Here is a 23,273-nt window from a genome sequence, read left to right on the forward strand (position 1 = left end):
TGGAGGGGAGGGCTGTCCTCTTTGCTCAGGACAGCCAGAGGAGACACTGGACCCTGTCAGCCAGCTCTGAAGTTGCCAGCAGAGGTCAGTGTGTTGTCCGTGGTCAGGAGGAATGCCTAGCAGTGCAGGCAGGAAGTTAATGACCTTCTGCATTCTACAAGGATAAGTGCTGTCACCTCTTCTCTAATCCTGACACTTATTCTCACGCTGACACTGCAGCCAATTCCCAACAAGGCTCGTGGTCTGCCACTCTCACTACTGCATGCAACATCTTCCTTCAATGCTGCTCACTCAGCCCATTCTACCAGAACACTAACCCTTACTGCCCTCTGTGCTTTCTACACCCTCACTCAGGAAACCGCCCACCTATCTGTCACCTGCAGCAACACTAATCGCTGTGCCAACCACTTCCACCTCATTCATCCCTGTCCTTGTCTCATTCCAGCAGCAAACAGCCCAAAAAGCATAGAGGGAGTCAAGATGGGTGGTGGGATGGCCAACGTTCATCTGCTTATCCTCAATGAGGAGAGAACACTTTCCCTAGTGGAAAAGGATTGAGACCCACTCATTGTCAAGTGCTGTACTGCCTTCCTATTGCAAACACTATAATTGTGCTCTTAGCATGCCCAACCTTTCACCACTATTTTGCAACTTATTCCCTCTCTTGTCTTGTGTAGTCACAAACAGCACCCACAGAGCCTCCACCATGAAGACACCATCCTCCTCCAGACATTACCTCTTTCTCCACCCAAACATGATTACAGTGTTGCGACAATTGAAGAGCCTGTCCAGCTCAGTGAAGAGATTGCACATTATTCTGGTGAGACCGCTCCACTTAACACCCTCACCTACCAGTCGAACAGGTCTAAGCAGCTTATTGCTGAGAATTTCTAACACTTACTTCAAGCCTTGCTCAACAATCACTTTTTACTTACTGCTGGAGGCGGACTGTATTCGAAAATAGCCTTGGGAACCTTTCAGGGTTCTTTTTTTCAAGACTTCACTCCATCAACACTCCCAGGAAATTATCATCTAAACAGGGTGCAGTCCGAGTGGCAGACTTTGTAGGTGCTGTCAGGGGAAAGGTTTGGTTACGGAGGTCGTGGAGGGAAGAGAGGGACAGATCGAGAGAGGAAATCCTCCAGTGGGAGTGTGCGCAAGGTTTCCTGACTCTTGTTTGATCCTGTAACCACTAACTACTTGCTCATAGACATGATTCGGAGATGCCGGTGTTGGACTGGTGTGTACAAAGTTAAAAATCACACAACACCAGGTTATAGTCCAACAGGTTTAATTGGAAGCACACTAGCTTTCAGAGCGATACTCCTTCATCAGGTGATTGTCATAGACAGGCTTTGAACAGTCAGGGAGTGAGTTACTCGCCATTAGATTTACAGACTTTGACCTACGCTTATAGTCACTGCTGCTAGATTTTCACCATTCATTGGTTATTAAGAGATTTGAACCCCACTCAAACTCCTCTTAATGATCAACTTCCTTTGCGAATGTCACTAAACAACAAAAATGTCACTGAGTGAAATGCACGCACCTTTTTGTAACAATAATGGGGCAGAAGGTGGAAGGTTCGCCCCAATAATTGCTGTGGCAAAACATCTTAGAGTTTTTGGCATTTGGTCCTGCATGATTCAGCTTAAAATAATTTGTGGACACAACATAGCTGAAAGTGCCCATAATGATGTAATGTCAGAAACAAGGCATCTGGATCCTCACTGAACAGAAAAACACCATCTGAGGAACAGATTCCATACATGAAATAGCTAACTTTCAGTGCCAGGGCAATTCATTGCCAATAATGAAGAAGTATCACACTGTTTAAAAAGATGCTTCTCCTGAAATATCTGACAGGGTTTTGTTTATATCCAGTGCCACGATTACAGTCATGTGTAAAGTAAAACTACAAATGGAGTGGCACCAACATGGACAGAAACACTTGCACATTGACACTTGACTGAACATCAGCTCCTTGTCTGCAGAGGCTGTGGGACTTATACATAAATGATAGTGAGGGCCGATAGCCTTGTCATTCTAGTCGAATGATAAAATCAAAGAGTTAAGACCATTTTTGAGAGATTTATTTGTCATCCTTGATTTCTATTTCAGGCATTTTGGCCTGCTTTAGAAAAGAATGGGGATTTGAAGTTTAGATTTATTGTGTCACTGAAGATGATCTGACAGAAGTTGAACACCCACTTAGTAAGACATACTGTGCCTCCAGCCACTTGTGGCATGGCCTCTGTAGTCCTGTGCATGGACAAAAGGTACAGGAGATTTTGAAAGTGTTGTGCTGAGTTCTTGGATTTGGTAAAGAGTGTTGCTGCATCCTCATGGGAAGAGGAGCGGATTCAATGAGCACACAAGCTAGAATTGGTATTGGGGATTTCATTTTTGCACAGCCGTGTCCTCCAGGAGAGAGGTCAGAGGTAACTGATTGTGTCGCACTTAATGTGCATGCTGATCCTCCCACAGTTGAATGGCAGGAGGTATGTTAAAGCTAAAGGATCTGCAAAGGAAGCTGGCAATATCAGAATGTGTGTGATGATGATGTAGAATATCTTTTAGTTGTGAGTTCTGAGTGCCGGAACTGCTGATAGGTGAGTGATAAGGATATACTGGACAAGGACTGTGAGGGAGCAGTGGATAGAAGACACTTGTGGATGACTTTAACCGCCTGTGTGAGATCAATAAACTATGAGTGGCATTTGTGTCAGGTCTTAAGTTCCACATATTGTGAGCAGAACTCCCTAGCCGCCTTCTTCAAATCTGTCCTGAGGATGGTCTTTCAGATACTCCTGGGTCTTTTGCAGAACTGTGGCACCTCTTAAATCTCTCCCCTTCCATTTAAACCTGACAATATTATATCTGTGGCTGTGGAGTCCTTTCTCTACTCTGGGATACCATTTCCTTTGCTTAAAACTGTAGTACTGGCATTCAGCAATAGCATCCTGCCCATCACTACAGGTTCCCTTTAAGGGGGACAGACTGTCTTCAGAAACAGAAAGCTTTCCACATCACAAATGGTTAGCACACGCTGCTCACCTCCTACCGAATGCTGGATACTCCTTTGCTGTTAAAGGCTTTTAACTGGGTGCCCAACAATCATACAGAAAACAAACATGAGGTTGTTGAAATTTAAAAGTCATGAACCTCTGTTGGAAGTGTGGAACCTATTCGATCCAATCCTGCAATCAGGCAGTGAGGTGACTGACCAAATTTTCCTGCTTCCTACTTGCACCATCCCAACCAAAGGCAGAATATGAATTCTGACCAAGTAAGAGCATAGACTCAATTGAAATCCCGGTAGAATACAGTGACTTGCTGGCTGCCTATTGTAGAGACAGAGTGTAAATCATGATCCCCAAGTTAAAAGCTGCTGAAAGTTCAAGCTCTTTGCTGATTTGAGTTAATTTTGTGTTGTGTTTCTCAGTGGAGATCCTGGATGCAAGACAGAGGAGAGCTGAGGAGCTGAAGAGATTGACAGATATGGCTATCCAGATGTCAGAATCCCAGCTTGCTGAACTTAGAGCAGAGATTAAGGTGAGTGACAGAAGGGACTGTTTACATCTTTAACTTTCCCCTTTACCTGGTAAACTAGCAGCCCCTTTCCCACCCACTTGCATTCGCATCTTACTCCCACTCCTCAACTACCAGCTTGATTGTGTAAAGATATAGCCATGTTTCAGTATCAAAAATAAGTGAACTGCAGTGGAGAACCTTTCTACCAGCCATGGCTTGAGCAGTTCGATTGAAAACCAGGCCTTAAGCTAAGAACAGGCTCCATGGATCACCACCCATTTCGCACCCATCCTAGAAATAAATTGAAACATTACTCCCGCGATTTCAACTGGAGTTTTACATTTGTTTTAAGTTCTGGTTCCCCACAGATCATGTGTTCCAGCTTGAATTCTTACACAGATGCTGAATACTCAGTCCTTATTTGAAAATCTTTTTGCTGATACATAGTCACAACCAATTTTGAGCCAATTTATCTCCTGCCAAATGAGCTTTCTTGTCAAGGCTATAAGAAGCAATGGCTTCAGATTATTTGCATATTTTCAAATTCTGTCTCTGTTGCATATATTCAGCGAAAGGAGGACTTTGATGTAATATAAGCAAAGATTACTGTAAAACATTATAAACCATCACTGAAAACCTTTAAGTGCTTTACATAGGCATAAATAACTCGAGTGCTGGAAGATTAGACACAACTTGTTGAGTTGGCCATGTCCTGAAAAATATGATGAGAGAACTAGCATGAGGGGAAAAAAATGTACCTGATCTTGTCTTCACCAATCTATCTGTCACAAGTGTGTTTCTTTTTATCTGTGAGAGTATTGAAGGGAGTATTGAAGCACTGTAAAGGGGCAGCTGTCAAAACTTTAGCAGATGCTCCCTACTGTTTAGAAGAAGGACTTAGCATGGTCAACAAGTTGCATTCACCATTGCTATTTCCAGTGTCTTGGTTGAAACTGAGTGTCTGTCCAGTTTCATTCCTTCCTTTAGACATTGTAGCAGTTTGATAGGACTGAGTGTGGTCGATGATTTCAGAAGGGCAGTTAAGAATTAACCACATTGACACGGGTTTCAGAATCACTTGTAGGCCAGATCAGGTGTCAGATTCCCATCCCTAAAGGACATTAGTGAACCAGATGGGATTTTACAAAAATCAACAATGGTTACATGGTCATTATTATGCTAGCACTTAAATCCAGATTATGCTGAATTTGCATTTCTTCATTTGTTATTCAAACTTATGAGACACTGCGGCAGCACATTTGAAGGCTTCTTCAACAGTACTTTCCAAACTTCAATATCTACTGTTTGAAAGACGAGAGCAATGGACTCAGGGGAATACCACCATTTCAAATTTTTACTACAATTTACACTCCATTGGAGTGTTATGGCATTATTATGTCATTGTTGATGTATCAAAATCATAGAATTTGCTTCTGAACAGTACTAAGGGTGTGCCTTCTCAACACGAGCTGCGTTGGATCAACAAAGCAGCTCATCACCACAGTCTCAAGAGCAAATAATGTTGGGCAATAAATGCTGGTCTTTCCAATGACCTCGCATCCCATGTAAGAATAAAAATAATTTACTGTATAGTGTAGTGTAGTCACAAGAAACTGTCCAAAACAATGTACAGACATTATTGAAACAAGGTAATTTAGCACAATTCAGCTTTTGAACACAGTTCTTTCTGCTGTACCGCTCTGTTATATATGGCACTTTGAATTCGTTTTTAATTATTGGGACAAAGGTGTTGCTGGCTCGGATGGAATTTATCAATCCCTAGTTGCCCTGTCTTTGACAAAATTGAGTGGATTGTAATATTTTTACAAGCACTTTTAAGAGTCAGCCACGTTGGTTTGGAACTGATATTATACATAATTTAGGATGTCATGCTTGCTTTGGGAAACACAGAATGCTCCAGGGGAGCAAAAGATGCTGTCATGTTTGTTTGAAAGATAACGTCTAGGTGTTTTGAGCACTGCAAATGACAATGCCTTGACTTTAACTGAAGTTTTATCTGTTCCAAACAGCAATTTGTAAGTGAACGCAAATATGACGAAGACCTGGGGAGATCAGCCCGATTCACTGGTAACATTGATAGTCTGCAAGCCCAGATTCAACGGTTTGGAGAAGGCAAGGAAATGGTCTATGGTTAGATAAAATGAGTTGAATACAAGAATTACGGAAAGTGACATATTTCCTGTGAATGAGTCAGTTAGACCATTGTCATCAACACAGTTATGAAACAGTGGAGAGATTTTGTGGGTATAGCTTTATAGAGCATTAGCAAAAGTACCTTGGATTAACTTGACCATACACGCAGACAGAATTCTAGATTTTATCACAAGAATTATAATCTGCTGTTGAGGTTAGCATGAAGGTCCTTCCTTCTCAACCTCATCCCTCTACTGAGGTCGAGTGATCCTTATGCTAAATCACCTCCAGAGGTCTCTCTCTCTAATGAGAGAGCAGTGCTAAATTCCTCTGGGACTATGGTGACTTCACTTTTACTAAGGGATGGATTATGTGGCTTAGAACTAGTAAAATTCACTCAGATGTTGCCTATTATGAGAAAGCACATATCTCAATGCCAAGTGAGATAACTGAAGTATTTAACATATTGAAGGGATAGTTTGGAGGAAATAGCTGACAGATTCCATCAGTTGAACAATGCAGCATTGGAGTGATAGATACAAGGTTATGAACTGATTTTTATGGAATCTCATTGACTCGGAGGCCTTTTTGAAAATGCGTGCAACACAATTCCAAGACTTCTGTGCTGGAGTTTTCACCTGTATAGGTGAGGATTTCAGGCTGCATTCCCCTGATCAGCTTTGCTCAGACAGGGGTTGGCTTCTGGTACACCCACTGCACCTTTTATGGAGTCGCACCAGCTTCAGAGGATTTGTGAACTATGACCTTGGTTTCGGAATTTTTTGAGAAGTATGTTCAAAAAGTTATGTCTCTTCTGCCCCCTCCATTAATCTTCTGCATAGTACATGCCCACTCATGCAAATACACTTTAGAACCAATAAAACTACATCAAGTATTGAACTGCACTGCAAAAACACTAATGTGGGCGGCACGATGGCACAGTGGTTAGCACTGCTGCCTCACAGCGCCAGAGACCCAGGTTCAATTCCCGCCTCAGGCGACTGACTATGTGAAGTTTGCACATGCTCCCCGTGTCTGCGTGAGTTCCTCCGGGTGCTCCAATTTCCTCCCACAGTCCAAAAATGTGCAGGTTAGATGAATTGGCCATGCTAAATTGCCCGTAGTGTTAGGTGCAGGGGTAAATGTAGGGGAATGGGTCTGGGTGGGTGTGCTTCGGCGGGTCGGTGTGGACTTGTTGGGCCGAAGGGCCTGTTTCCATGCTGTAAGTAATCTAATCTAATTCACAAATCTATTCTGGAAAGAAATGTCTGCACTTACAATCCTATAAAAGGGTTAATCAAACAGAGCTATCAAAAGATCAATAACAAAAGATATCCTCATTGTGCACATCTTAATCTGCAGTGCGAAAGTAAGTACATGGATATTGAAAGAAAGAGTTCAAAGAAAGAATAACTTAGTATAACTTAATGAAAATGTCAATCTATCAAGGCAAAGACTCCACTTCAGTCTGTTTAAGTGGATACCTTGCTGAACTAATCCATTACTGAGTCTTGGAGTTTATCCCAGCTTTTATAATAAGGCTCTTCTGAGTAAGGATGTTGATGCATTCATGAAGTCCCATTAAACTGAGGCAGGCCTTCTAACCAGCCCACCGTGACTCTCGCCTGCCTCAGTGGTTACCTCTGAGCACCCTCTACAAGCACCTGCCTTCACTGAATGTCCCTTTTAAAAGAGACATATCTCACAAGGTGGGAAATTACTGATGCTCGCTGGAATGGCGAAAATCCAGGCTTAAAAAATTTGGAACAGGAAATAAGAAGAAGTGCTTCATATGAAGTTGAGAAGATTTGAAGTTCACTTCTAAGGTCAATGGTTGAGGTAGAAACTTTACTAACATTCAAGGTTGGGTTAGATAGGGAACGTAAGGCAACAGACATGAAGGGAGTTGGGGTAAAAGGTGGAAAAATATGATAAAATCCGTTTGTTTGACAAAGGGGCAAAACTGATTTAGGTTGGTTTGATCAATTAGGCTATTTTCTGCCTTGGAAGCTATGTATAGTCCTGCAGCACTTTAATTAGTATGTAATAATGGAGATGTGTGTTATTTCAGATCAATTGCAGGAAAATGACAATCTGTTCTTATTTAGCACCTTCAAACTATTAAAGTCAACGTAGAGAAAAAGATAGGAACAGAAGTAGGCCATTTGGTCTGTCATTTTGCCTCTAGGATTCAACACTAAACTCCTAACTCTTTAAGTTATTTCCCGCTTCTCTTAATTCTTCGGGGGCTCTGTCTGTCTTCAATTTCCTAAACCCTACTCATGCCTCCTTTTTCTTTTTGACCAAGCTCACAATTTCTCTTATAGGCGAAAGTTCCTGAGTCTTATTATCCTTATCCATTTTTTTCACAGCAAAATGCTCACCCTGAACTCTAATCAATTGGCCTTTAAAAGATTCCTACATGCCAGATGTGGATTTACCCTCAAACAGCCACTCTTAATCTACATTTCCCAGTTCCTGTGTAATATTCTGGTAGTTAGCCGTTCCCCCAGTTTAATACTTTCACCTGAGGACCACTCTTCTCTTTATCCATAAGAAATTAAAACTTACGGAATCATGGTTATTGTTCCTGAAACGCTCTCCCACTAAAATGTCAATCACCGGACCAAGCCTATTCCCCAACAACAGGTTTCGTATGACCCCTTCCCTAGTTGGACTTTTTACATATTACTTCACAAAGCAGTCCTGGACACGTCTTACAGACATTTCCTTCATCCAAGCCCCTGGCACTAATCGAGTCTCAGTCAACATCGGGGAAGTTAGAATCGCCCACCACAACACCCTGTAACATAACTGTAATTTATTTTACACTAATATCAATCTTCTACTTAACAAGCTAGTTTTAAGCGAGAAAACACTTTAGAAACTAGAAATACTCGCTAATCCTATTCACAAGTGCTTTCCCTGCAATTGCATCACTAAATAGTTTGTGACATCACTCCACTCCAGGTATCACTGAAGATCTGGAGAGTTTACATCTCAATGGAAACTTTAGTCACAAGACCTCTTTCTGCTCAGCATTGAGTTCCCACTTTGAATAAAATTGCCAGATATGCTTACTTTCCTTTGTCTCACTCAAGTGAAGTCTGCTTCACACTGACAATGCTCCTTACTAACCATGCAGTTTAAAAATTCCTTTCTTATATTGAGCTGCTGTGAGTCACTTTTTAGCATCAGGTTGTGAATTGCACGTTCAGGCAAGGGATTTCAGTTATTTGATAGAAACCTGCACCATCTGGCCTATTATTCAGTCTCTCTTCCCTCTGTCTATCCATCTACCTGTCTGTCATGTGTATTTTGTTTCAAAATAGTGAAAAGTGTTGTATAGTGTCACCACTCACCTACAAAATAAACAAAAACATAGAACACAAAGGCAGAAAAGTAAAGAACTTTACAGTCCTTCTTGTTAAATGCTCCACCATGGACTATCAGCCTGGCAGTCAGCCACCTGACCCCTGTGCTGCACACTGGAACATGAATTGCCATTGTTTAGCACCAACTTGCCTCCATTGTGCCCCCACCACTATGAGTCCTCACTACACCTTGCCAATGCAGCTGCCACCAATCCTGCCAGGTACTGCACCGGCCCAAACTGGACTCCAACTTCCTCAAAGGCTAAATCTGGCTTTTACTTCAAAGTTGGACTTGGAAAATATCTACAAGTTGAATTTCCACTTTGAACAAAGTTACCAATTTCCAACCTTTGAAAAACCAAATGGTAATTCTTTGAAGTGATTTAAGAGAAAAGTCATTCATGCTCTAAAACTAGATGTTTAAAGCATTTTTTTGAAAACATCTTTTTTCTGTGCAGTATCACATCCAAAGAATAACTACTCTACAAGACTGCAGTGCTCCTTCTCATTGAGTCCAATACATCTGAATCCTCAAGGCAGTTCTAATAATGTTCCTTCAGGGCCATCTTCACTTGCTGCATTATCATCAGTTAGTTCTAAAGCAGTGAATTCCAGGGACAATTCTAGCATTCAGAAGGTACCTGCAGACAGACCGGTAAGATTGTCACATTAACATTGTTATTGCTATCTTTCTTTTCTACCAGATTTTGAAATACTATTATAGCCCGTACAAAATGATGGTGATTTGGTATGTTAGTCTTTATTGTTAAAACTCCAAAGAGCTTGTTGATAAAGGATTGAAACAGAGCCCATCTTTACACTTTCACATTTATTTGCAGTGTTATACAATACAAGTATATACACCTCATAACTCAACAACTAGTTTTCATCTGTTTCGACCTAGAGTGGCTGAGTGCCCAGTTCATACCCAACACCTGCGTACTATTAAGCACAAATAATATGCAAATAACATTTAGAATTTGAATTTGATTCCAGCCCATGATAATGAGACAAAAGCTTTCTGTAAGAACACTGAAAGGATATCTTGTGACTGATTTGAATAATTTAAATATTGTTCCTCGGACTACAGCTTCTTCCCAAACGTGGCTTGATATTAAATCAGCCATTTCAATTACTGGCAGATTAATACTTGGACATTATGGAAGTAATCTTAGTCATTACCATATTTATATGAGGTAGAAGTGCCTTGTTGGATCAGAGAGCACCTATTATTACTAGCAATGGCACTAGGGTCTGATAGTTTGGGCACACACATTGTTGAAGGGATCTATCACTACACCTGAATTGTGACCAAGATCCCTTGATCTTGGGTCTCACTTTCCTGACTCACACAGCACCTGAGCATAGTGGGCACATTCCAAAAATGGCACAATGGAAGATCAGGTAGCGGCTAGTGCCTCCGAGAACTTCAGGTAAATGAAAAGGAACCTATGATCAGGAAACAAGGCCAAACAGGAAGACAAAACAGGCCAGGCAGGAAATGAAAACTAAGTCAGAAAGTCACAACAATAATTGCTGTAGGGGAGAACATCAGCAATCCTGCTCTGGGTTTAAATAAGTATCTTTTTATAAAGTCCTCATGTCTAGTCGCAGCAGAAGGGCTGCATGTTAGGCTGCATGGAGATTGGTTTTTCCTGATTGCAATCCAAGACCAAATCAATAATGCAGTTGAGCATCAAAGAGAGTCCAAAGTTGGGCCAGTCATTTACTAACACAAGGAGGCAATTATTTATCTCAAGTGGGAGCACTCTTACACTTCTGAATTTATAGGCCTTTCTATCTTGAGGACCATGAGAGAAAAATAATTTAATGCCATCCAGACAACGTGATAGGTTCACATTTAAAGGTCCTTCAACTCATTTGGTCTTGCCTTCCCAAAATACTAAGTTTTTACCTTTCTTTCATACTAACTAGTTTTATTTTATCTAAGTAAAAGTTATAATAATACAGATTCTATAATTGCTGTACAGCACTGAGCAGTAAACCTAAATAATAGATTCTACAATCATCAACTCCCGTCATTATATTAGTTAGAAAAGAATAATACAAAAGTTCTGCCAATAGTCCTGACATCCAAATAAAATAAAGGACTATGGACACTGGAAATCTGAAACAAAATCAGAAAGCGCTGGAGAAACTTAGCAGCTCTGGCAGCATCTGTAGAGAGAGGAACAGAGTTAGTGTTGTGGTGAAGGCTCACTGGACTTGAAACATCAACTCCTTTTCTCCATATACAGGTGCTGCTCGTCCTGCTGAATTTCTCCAGCACTTTTTGTATTTGGGCCTGGCCAAATTCTGGTCCCTCGTTCACTAACATTTAAACCACGACCTTTCACATGCAGGATCCAGCCACAGGGGAAGAAATGGAGGGCCTGATGGTTTAGGAAAGAGGAGAGGTTATTTTAAAACTCTAGTTTTTCAGATTATGCATACTTGAGAAAAAATCCACAATGACAAGTGATAGCCTATTTGCATGTTAAAAGGAAAGGTGACATAACTTTACATTGCACACTTTGCAGTGTTTTAGAAACCAAATGCTCCTACTCCTTCCTCTTTGCCATGTGAATTAGAACCCTGCTTTTACTTTAAATCAAGTGTAATACTTGGTCTTGTTTTATGACAAATGACACGGAATTTCCGAGATGTACAATTGTATTCTTTGCTGCTGATAAATACTTGTTTTTCCTTTCTCATCCTTTCATGTAGAATTATCAACGTAATGGCCCATCTGGTCAAAGACGAGGATTGAATTCCCGAGCGCAAGGCCTCCGGCTCAATGAAAATCACCTTCCTGGAAGATCAGATGAGTGTAGGAACAGGAGCCGAAAGGGACGTGCCCAAGATGGCTTTAAGAACCAGAATCAACATAGCAAGTCTAAGCATCAGAGTTCATCTCATGATGTAGACAAACTGCTCCCAACAGATTCTACTTCTAGCAGTACTGTACTGCCAGTTCAAATGAACACCAACTCAGCAACCCCTGAACTAGCTACCACTATATCTGTAGTTCTCAGTGACCGAGCTTCCCAGTATAGATCATGTCCCATAAAGCCAGAAACATCTGTAGATACTAAAGTGTTGTCTTTACCTAATAGAATGACTGCGGTAGCTTAATTTATTTGCAGTAGCATTCATAATTTACATTTATGCAATTTCTGCCAATTTAAGACTTGAAAAAAATGATTATTTTCTTAACTTGGATTAAAAAAAGAATGTAGGCCTTTTATTGCTGAAAATTGCATTTATTGAGTGAAGAATTTTAAGTAGGTAATACAGAAAGTTTTAATTATAATTTTGGGAGGAGGAAGTGAATGAAAAGCCTTGAAAGGGCATTAAACCTATAAATTCAATTATTGAAGTTGCAATGATTTAATACATAGACCATTCATGAAAAACTTTGGGATGCAACTTTATCTTTTGAAAATTATGCCCTCACATCATGTTCACCAAACAGCCAATAACAATGATCAAGCATTGTTTTGTTGAGGACTGCCCCTTTAACAAAAAGTCACCTTGATGACATTATTCATTCTTAGTAACACTGCCAAGGCATTTTAGCAAAGCTAGTTAGTAACATTCTACAGCAATGAATGATTTAAAATCTGATAGAAAATGTCAAAATTCCAGTGAAGATTCAAATCATTTCAGTGATTACATTTTTTTTTTAAAAGTCCCTTTGATTTCTGGCACCCTTATGACTTTTCTAGTTCACTTTGTCCTAGACATGGTTTCAGAGATCAGACGATCACTTTTATTTCTTGATTCAGGTCACTAATTCTGTAAAGAGAGCTCTGAGGAGTGAATAGAGTGTCTACATTATACCTTCCAACTTCTCAAACCCAGTGGTCAACTAGGAACATGTTGACTAAAATTATGGTGACTTGTGTGAGGCATTCACCTTCAGTGTTAGGAAAAAAAATTACATTTCCTATCAGAAAATGTATATTTTTGTTCAAAGAAGATAAACCTGCATTCCTTCTCCAAATTGACACATGATACAACAAATATTATGAGATTATTTTAAGACTTCTGTAAGGAAATAGACAAGGAAATCATTGTATTGTATAAGTGCCACATACATGGAAAGCATATACATATTATATATGAGGACAGGTGCAATCCCATGGACATTCTGTTCGTATCAAGCAATTTTTAAAAATCATTATTTGGCTCTACTATAGAAACGCAGTTCGAAACTGTGACTTACAAGTCATAATCAAACTTTCTATAACTCTGTTTGTAACTTCTGGTGCTAGCAGATGTTAAAGCTCCCATTTTGTTTGTATCATAGGAAGAAACTGGTATGATAATTTTGAATGTTAAAGGACCATCCTTCCTCCTCACGGTTTACTGTTAAATCTAACCTTTCCTTAAACGGTTTTACGTAAATCAATGGAAAACCATACAACTTTAAATGTTTCAAGTTATTTTACACTAAATATTACTATATATTCAATTTATGAATTGTGAACATCCTCTATTGAACTTGGAAATATAGCAGTTATGTAAAGATTCCACTTGAGATTCCATAGTTGGTACAATAGCAAAACATCAGGCCTTAGTGCTGACTCTGAACGTTAATTTCAATATTTCCAAAACATAAAGAAAAATCAGCAGAAGCATACTCAGGAATCATTGATCATGGATCATGGACCACAGTGATAATTTTGTTTGGTTTATTACTTCCCAGGTTAAAAAGCTAAAATATTTTTGTTCCCCAGTGTTTCAATTAATTAATAATTATAAATCTGCCAAGATATTTTAAGATTTCTGTGAATAATTAAAATTTGCACATAAAAACAGGAATTGTTTCTGCATTCACCAATTGTTGATTTGGATGATTAAAATATAATCATGTTCTCACTTAGGAAAAGTGCCTTGAATAATATAGAGTCATTAAGTGAATGTTCCAAACAAATGGACCAAACATTAATTAGAAGATCCTAATTTGAACTAAGTAGTAATTGAAATATGTCATGTAATAGGATTTCAATTCAGTTAAGTCTCTTGGCCTATCTTTGTAGCTGCGCCTAGTGAATGCAAGAATGAGTTATGATGCATACTGCTGCTTCATATTCCACCCATCATGTTTACCAAGTGTGCATCTTAAACTTAGGGCGCCTCTAGAACATGGCATGACTGTCAAACTTGATGTTGGTTGTCCAACATGTCTTGCATTCACTGGCATGAATTGTTTATCTTGTATCTTATGTTGAATCTAAAATTTAAGTAGACAAACAGGGTACAATGTTAGCCCACTTAAGGTCTTATATGTGCTTCTTTTTAATTAGTGAGGCGACTCGAAGAACGAATTCAGTCTTAAACTGAGTTGAGCCATGAAACCTTAATCTCATTTAAAAATAAATCTCATGTTTGATTTCAAAAAAGCTTGTTTCATCCCTGGAAAGCTGCTAATAACTAATGAGCTCTATGGGCCTCGTCAGAGTTAATTATCTGAAGCTGTAAATGCAATACAGGTGAATTCCTTAAAGAACGAGGATGGTTATCAATCTTTTGTATATTCTCAGCTTTAAATATACAATTTACACTGCTTAAAATTGTTTTCTTTTAATCTGCTTTCCAATCAGTTTATGATGTTTTTGTTAGTATGATGGTTGAAGACTAATGGACGTAAATGTTCACTTAATGGTCCATTTAAGGATAACCATGAACCTGAACATGGAAATGGTACCATCTTTCCAGTTTCAGTCAAAAAGAAAAGAGAATCTTGTGTTTCATCAATCTGACTGCATTTGTCTAATTTTTAAAATATCCGTCTCAGAGGGAAGCCATTGCTGGGTCTTAGTGCTGCCTATTCTGGGAAAATTGACATTGTGGAATGTGGCTTACACAATGTAGAAGCTTAACTTAATGTAGAGACTTTTACTTCATGAAGCAAATGGGACATAACTTTTTGCACCAAAACTACCATATGAAAAACAAATTGCAAAACCCAACAGGATCAGACAGCAATCATCATACACCAGCACTAGACAACACTCACACCATTAACTGGTTGATAACTAAAATTTCCTTGAGCAACTGCAGCAAGAACTGAAGAAATTACAATATGGCAAGTGTACTGCTCACATTGACTATTTATCCAGGCAGGAGTACATTGGGCTGGAATAAACCCAATTTTTGTCGTTCCCAACACTTACAGTACTACTTGAGTCATAAGCTAGCTGTTCCCATTTGAAGTATTGGAGACTTTCAATCTCAGAAACAATTTGCTGTGATATACTGATGTGTGTTTGCTGATAAAGTCTTATTGTTTGTACTCCTGTGTTAAGTTACAAACTTAGCTTTGCACAATAATGATGAAAAGTGACTCTTTAATTTCATCATACAAGTCACAACAACATTGTCATTTTAGTAAGGAGATGATGAATGCCAAAAATAATATTGTATCTGTCAATATTGCTGCTTCAAGAATTAATTTCAGTAATACATCCAGTGTGAGAGAACTATCCCAAACAGGTTGAAGAATTACAGCACAGGTTAAATGATTTTACTCATTTGCAGTCCAGAATCAGTAGGCCTCTGCTACAATCTCTGAGATTTGCAAGTATAGTTTTGATTAGGTCAACTGAAATGATCTATCCAACTGTTGTACTAAAAGCCATGAACATCTGCCAACATAATCAAATGATTTTATATACAAAAATATTTTTACTATTTCTCAAATACTAAATTATTATCCAGTCTACTATTCCTAGCTTGGCTACAGCATTTGTAGTTGTTGCTTTGCGGAATAATCTTGCACCCTTAGCAAGGATTACAAACAAACTGTCTTGAGGTCTGCCTGTAACCTGTCTGCAAATGTGTTCACATTAATTTTAGTTCAAAAGAAAACTTAAATAAATGTTCATGTATCATTCATTCTGAAACCGGTGTCGGTGTTTTTCTGTGGTGTTTCGGTTTATGATATAATAACTGAAAAGGTTTTAAAGTTTTAAATGGGTAGGCATTCAAACTTCTTATCTCTGAGAAAACTAAGGGTTATCTTGATGAAAGCTTCTAAAAATTGTCTTTTAATGCAAATACTGGAATGGTTTTCAGGGAGACCAGTTGAGGCAACAGTTCAAAAAGATGGGGATGTGTGTTTCTGTAGATGCATGTCCAAGTTAAGAGAGAATTTTTATTTATTTAGCAAATTGCCCAATCTCAGGTTGTCCCAAGTCCTTCACAGTTAATGGACTACTTTTAAATCACTGTTAACTAAACAAAGATAACAACCAGTTTGTTCACAGCAAAAACAGCTTTTGGTGGTGTTGGTTGAGGGACTATTGACCAGGATTGCAGAAAAGGTCTTGATTGTATTAAGAGAGCTTCAGCTTAAGATGTCAGACAAAGACTGTTTAATGTGCTGCAGAGGAAATCACTCCCAAGTTCTGGTTAGAGCAGAGTGCTGTCAGAATTTCCATTTTTCTATTGAGTCTCAGGACCTATTTGGTTAACAGTGGAAGAGATCGAACCATTTGACAAGAGTCAAAAATAGACTTCTCTTGTGGATTCATTGTATGATTGCAATAGGTACAAGTTACATAGTCTAATTTTTTCCTTACTTCCTAAGCAATCTGTTCATTTAAGCTATCACATAACACTGGAGTAGGTGGGACTTGAACCCAGACCTCCCAGTCCAAAAGCAGGGACACTACCACAGTGCCACAAAATGACTAAGTAGCCAATTAAGAGCCACTAGTGACACATCTACCTGCATTGGGAACTTGACTGAGACTGCCCTTTTCCCCACACAAAACTGTACGACATCATTGGATTGAGAGGAGCTTACTGCACCCTCCAACTTAATCCTTTCAGAAATATTAACTCTTCCAGAAACAATAGCTCCAAGCATCTACCTCCAAGTTTTATTTCTCCCCATTGTTAACATATGTACCTTTGATATTTAACTGCATTTGCATTTCTCACAACTCCAAGTGTCCCAAGCCTTTGACTTCAGAAATTCAGACAGTCTCAAAGTTTAACAATTCTGCTAGACGGCATTCTCTTCATACTTAATCACTGATCAAGTTTCATTGATCTTTTAAGGACTGTAGATTGCTTAAGGAATGTAGATTTTGATTTTGATTTTGATTTTGACTGCTCTGTAAATCATTGCTGTGCTGGAGAATCTTGTGTCTGCAAGAAGGCATTTGTGGAGAATATTGTTCTTTGGAAACCGAGCAATTGATCCATTACTTTATCTGGAGGACTCTTAATTTTTCGAATTTCCTTTACAGAGGAATTCTTCTTGCTGTCTCAAGTGGTTGTCTAATAACATTATATGGGGGACATTTAGTCTTTTGGATTTCCATTGTGGAAGAAAACTGCTTGTGGGAACAATACTTTCAGTTTTGTAGTTTCCTGACCATAAAAGGCCTAATGGTATTCTCAGTTATGTACGTAATCGGGGTAACCAGTTGTTTATGATTTTGTCCCATATTTGAGGCACTTGTCCTGTGTCCACTGACTTTACGTAGCTGGGCCCTTGCTTGTTCCATACTTTCACTCTTTTTTTAATTAATGCATGAGAAACACGACCCTCGCTGTTCACATCCTGCTCTCTCAGAACAACCACAGGCTCTCGCTTTCACAGGATTGGTAGTATTGCCTGATCCCCGAAACCCCCTCCATGTGTCAAAGAGTAACTTTGTTTATTTACTGTAAGTCTGTCACACTCCTCACGGAAGGAAATTTAATATAGATGCAAGGAAATGACACAAATTTTATTAAAATATTAGAGTGGTGCTGGAAAAGCACAGCAAGTCAGGCAGCATCCAAGGAACAGGAAAATCGACGTTTTGGGCAAAAGCCCTTCATCAGGAATCATGATCGAGGGCTTTTGAATGAAATGTTGATTTTCCTGCTCCTTGGATTCTGCCTGACCTGCTGTGCATTTCCAGCACCACTCTAATCTTGAATCAGTCCTCACTTTCACCTACAGATTTTATACAGCCTTATTTTAGACTCCCAGTGAAATGCCAGATGTAGTCCATGTCCTCATTCTTCCCTGCAAAAACTGGGAGGAAATCAACAGATGGAAAAGGTATGCTGAACATTTGCTGGGAGGTTGCTCAGGATACTAAGAGCCACTTCACTCATCAGTAGATCAAGGTGGCTCAGTGGTTAGCACTGCTGGCTCACAGTGCCAGGGACCCGGGCTTGTTTCCTGCCTCAGGCGACTGTTTGTGTGGAGTTTACATGTTCTCCCCGTGTCTGAGTGGGTTTCCTCCCACAATTCAAAAATGTGCAAGTCAGGTGAATTGACCATGTTAAATTGCCTCCAGTGATAGGTGCATTAGTCATGGGTAAATGTAGGTAAATGGGTCTGGGTGGGTTACTCTTCGGAGGGTCAGTGTGGACTTGTTGGGCTGAAGAGTCTGTTTCCATACTGTAAGTAATCTATTCTAATGGCAGCAGAGGGATGTGGGTGAAGGGAGAATACCAAGGTCGCAGTCAGCAGCACCTAATGGAGTGGGCACCAAAATACAAGCAAAAATGAAATAAACTCATGATTCCATTATTTATCTTATTCTTAAGTGATAAAATCTATTGGAGTCTAACATTTAACATAGTGCAATAAGTAGTAGTGAGAAGATACATTAATTTATTTCCTAAGGTTTATTGCTTTATGATTTAAAAGGCACTGGATTGAAACATGAATAGGAAAGGTTTAGCGGCATATGGGCCTAATAGTAGCAAATTGTAATAGGTCAGTTGAGGATATCTTGTTGGCATGGATGAGTTGGACCAAAGGCTCTGTTTCCGTGCTGTATAACTCAACGACTTTATGACTCTCTGACTGGGAAAAAGGATGAAACCTCCTGTTTGTCATTCGAGACATATCCAATTAATCCATAGTCTTACTCCATTTAAATTAGTTTACAGGTATTACAGACATGATCCCCCCAAAATATATTAAGAAGATAGCCTAAACCAGAACTTTATTCTTATTTTAAAGGTAAATGTCAGGTGCTGTATTTGAGATGCAAATCAATTGGTCAAACTAAAGAACAAAGAACATCACAACACAGGAACACGCCCTTTGACCCTTGAAGCCTGCGCTGATCCATATCCTCTATCTAAATTTTCTGCCTACTTTCTAAGGATCTGTATTCCTTTGCTCCCTGCCCATTCATGTATCTGTCTAGATACATCTTAAATGACGCTATCATTCCCGGCCCTACCACCTCCGCTGGTGACGCATTCCAGGCACCCCCCCCCCCCCCCCCCCCCCGCATAAAGAACTTTCCATGTATATCTCCCCTCAACCTTTCCCCTGTCACTTTGAACTCGTGACTCCTAATAACTAAGTCCTCCACTCTGGGAAAACGTTTCTTGCCATCCACACTGCCTACATCTTTCATGATTTTGTCAGCCTCAGTCAGGTCCCCCCTCAACCACCTTCGTTCCAATGAAAATAATCCTAATCTACTCAACCTCTCCTCATAGCTAGCACCCGCAATACCAAGCAACATCCTGGTGAACCTCCTCTGCACCCTCTCCACATCCTTTGGGTAATGCGGCGACCAGAACTGTATGCAGTATTCCAAATGTGGCTGAACTAAAAGCTTATACAATCGTAACATGACCTGCCAACTCTTGTACTCAATACCCTGTCTGATGAAGGAAAGCATGCCATATACCTTCTTGACCACTCTACTGACCTGCCTTGCCACCTTCAGGGAACAATGGACCTCAACATCCAGATTTCTCTGTACATCAATTTTCCCCAGGACTTTTCCATTTACTGTATAGTTCACTCTGGAATTGCATCTTCCAAAATGCATCATCTCGCATTTGTCCAGATTGAACTCCATCTGCTATTTCTCTGCCCAACTCTCCAATCTATCTATATTCTGCTGTATTCTCTGACAGTCCCCTTCACTGTCTGCCACTCCACTAATCTTAGCGTCATCTGCAAACTTGCTAATAAGGCAACCTACACCTTCCTCCAAATCATTTATGTATATCATAAACAACAGTGGTCCCAGCACGGATCCCTGGGGGACACTATTGGTCAGAGGTCTCCATTTTGAGAAGCTCCCTTCCACTACTACTCTCTGTCTCCTGTTGTCCAACCAATTCTCTATCCATCAAGCTAGAACACCTGGACCCCATGTGACTTCACCTTCTTCATCAGCCTACCATAGGAAACCTGATCAAATGCCTTACTAAAGTCCATGTATATGACATCCGTATCCCTTTCCTCATCAATCCACTTTGTCACTTCTTCAAAGAATTCAATTAGGTTTGAAAGACATGACCTTACCTGCACAAAACCATGCTGCCTATCACTGATAAGCCCATTTTCTTCCAAACGGGTATATATTCTATCTTTAGTATCTTCTCCAGTAGCTTCCCTACCAGTAACGTTAGGATCACAAGTCTGTAATTACCTGAATTATCCCTGCTACCCTTCTTAAATAAGGGGACAACATTAGCAATTCTCAAGTTTTCTGGGACCTCCGCCATTTTCAAGGATGCTGCAAAGATATCTGTTAAAGTCCCAGCTATTTCCCTCTTTCTTCCCTCAGTAAGTTGGGATAGATCCCATCAGGCCTGGGGACTTGTCTAATGCCTTTTCAAATACACAGCCCTTCCTCCCTCCTTATGCCGACTTGACCTAGAGTAATCAATGATCTATCCTGAACCTCAACATCCGCCATGTCCCTCTCGTCAGTGAATACCGATGCAAAGTACTCATAAAGAATCTCCACCCATTTTCACTGACTCCACACATTTGTCCTTGAGTGTGCCAATCCTTTCCCTCATTACTCTCTTGCTCCTTATATATGTATAAAAGTCTTTGGGGTTTTCCTTAACCCTGCTAGATAAGGATATCTCATGACATTTAGGGTGCTATGGTGGCTTAGCAGTTAGCATTACCACCTCAAGGTGCCAAGGACCCGGGTTCGATTCCAGCCTCAGGTGACTGTCTGTATGGAGTTTGCACATTCTCCCTGTGTCTGCGCGGGTGTGCTCTGATTTCCTCCCACAATCCAAATGTGTGCAGATCAGATGAATTGGCCATGCTAAACTGCCTGTGGTGTTAGGTGCATAAGTCAGGGGTAAATATAGGGTTGGGGTGGGTTACTCTTCATAGGTCGGTGTGGGGCCTGCTTCCATACTTTTGGGAATCTAATCTCTTTTACCCCTCTTAATTCCTCATTTCAAATTGGTCCTACATTCCCGATATTCTTCCAAAGGTTCTTTTGACCTGAGTTGCTTAGACCTTGTGTAGGCATCCTTTTTCCTCTTAGCTAGTCTCACAATTTCACTTGTCATCCATGGTTCCCTAATCTTGCCATTTCTACCCCTCATTTTCACAGGAACGTATCTCTCCTGAACTCTAATCAACCTCTCTTTAAAAGCCTCCCACATATCGAATGTCTTTTTCCCTTCAAATAGCTACTCCCCATCTACACTCCCCAGCTCCTGCTGAATTTTGGTATAATTGGCCTTTCCCCAACTTAGCACTCTTTCTTTAGGACCACTCTCATCTTTGTCCATGCGTATCCTAAAACTTATGAAATTGTGATCACTATTCCCAAAGTAATCCCCCATTGAAACTTCAAACACCTGACCTGGCTCATTTCCTAACACCAGGTCCAGTATGGCCCCTTCATGAGTTGGACTACTTGCATACTACTCTAGAAAATCCTCCTGGATGCTCCTTACAAACTCTGCTCCATCCAATCCTCTAACACTAAGTGAATCCCAGTCAATGTTGGGAATATTAAAATCTCCTATCACCACCACCCTGTTGCTCCTAGATCTTTCTATTATCTCTCTACATATTTGTATCTCTATCTCACATTCATTGTTGGGAGGCCTGTAGTACAATCCCAACATTGTTACCGCACCCTTCCTATTTCTGAGCTCTGCCCATAATTGCCTCACTGCTTGAGTCATCCATCATGCCCTCCTTCAGCACAGCTGTGATATCTTCTTTGACAGTAATGCAACTCCTCCACCCCTTTTACCTTCCTCTCTATCTCGCCTGAAGCATTGATATCCTGGGACATCTAGTTGCCAATCATGCCTTTCCCTCAGCCAAGTCTCAGTAATAGCAATAACATCATACTCCCAGGTGCTAATCCAAGTCCCAAGTCCATTTGCCTAACCTACTATACTTCTTGCATTAAAACAAATACACCTCAGACCACCAGTCCCTCTGCGTTCATCTGTCGCTTCCTGCCTACTCTTCCCCTTAGTCACGCTGACTTCATGATCTAGTTCCTTACAGGCTTTAGTTACTACCTCCCTACTGTCCACTAACCTCCTCATTTGGTTCCCATCCCCTTGCTACATTAGTTTAAACCCTCCCTAACAGCGTTAGCAAAAGTACCCCTGAGAACTTTGGTTCCAGTCCAGCCCAGGTGTAGGCCATCGAATTTGTAGTAACCCCACCGCCCGCAAAACCGGACCCAATGTCCCAAAAACCTGAACCACTCCCTCCTGCATCATCTCTCAAGCCATGTATTTATCCTGAATATTCTATCATTCCTACTCTGACTCACACATGTCACTGGTAGCAATCTTGAGATTACTAACTCTGAGGTCCTACATTTTAACTTGTTTCCTAACTCCTTAAATTCTTCATTTGGACCTGATTCCATTTTTTTACCTATATCATTGGTGCCTGCATGCACCATGTCAGCTGGCTGTTCACCCTCCCCTTTGATAATTTTCTGCAGTCAATCCGAGACATCCCTGACCCTTCTGTACAGCAGAGCCAGCCACGGTGCCGTGAACCTGGCTTTTGCTACCTTCCCCTGGTGAGCCATCTCCCCCAACAGTATCCAAAATGGTATACCTGTTTTGGAAGGAGATGACTGCAGGGGACACCTGCACTGCCTTCCTGCTCAATCTCTGCCTTTTAGTCACCCATTCCTTTTCTCCCTCAGCAATCCTAATCTATGGTGTGACCAATTCACTAAATGTGTCATCCATGACCCCTTCAGCATCGCATTTGCTCCATAATGAGTCCATCCCCAGTATCACAGCCGTCATGCAGTCTAACAAGGGCTGCAACTGGACACACTTCCTGCACATGAAGGAGCCAGAGACATCAGCTATGTCCCTGAGCTCCCACATTAAGCATCAAAAGAGGAAAAGCCAAGTTTAAACGGACTGAACTGTGATTCTTGTGCCTACAAAGGTAAGCTGATAAAGAGCTGCCAA

At 40.4% G+C, this 23,273-nt stretch overlaps 1 protein-coding gene across 1 annotated transcript in view; it reads left to right on the top strand.

The window, feature by feature from the left end:
• Positions 1-15,967, top strand: part of LOC122551286 (spermatogenesis-associated serine-rich protein 2-like) — a 161,906-nt gene extending 145,939 nt beyond the window's left edge. Inside the window, exons 9-12 of the mRNA XM_043692962.2 lie at positions 3,446-3,555; positions 5,565-5,667; positions 9,521-9,717; positions 11,790-15,967. Coding sequence (XP_043548897.2) covers positions 3,446-3,555; positions 5,565-5,667; positions 9,521-9,717; positions 11,790-12,197 — 818 coding nt within the window. The 3' untranslated portion in view covers positions 12,198-15,967. The remainder of the gene's footprint in view (positions 1-3,445; positions 3,556-5,564; positions 5,668-9,520; positions 9,718-11,789) is intronic.
• Positions 15,968-23,273: the final 7,306 nt, after the last annotated feature.

This window comes from Chiloscyllium plagiosum, unplaced genomic scaffold (genome assembly GCF_037043375.1).
Source record: "Chiloscyllium plagiosum isolate Xiang-an unplaced genomic scaffold, Cpla_swu_hap1 HiC_scaffold_7, whole genome shotgun sequence".
Lineage (NCBI taxonomy): Eukaryota > Metazoa > Chordata > Chondrichthyes > Orectolobiformes > Hemiscylliidae > Chiloscyllium > Chiloscyllium plagiosum.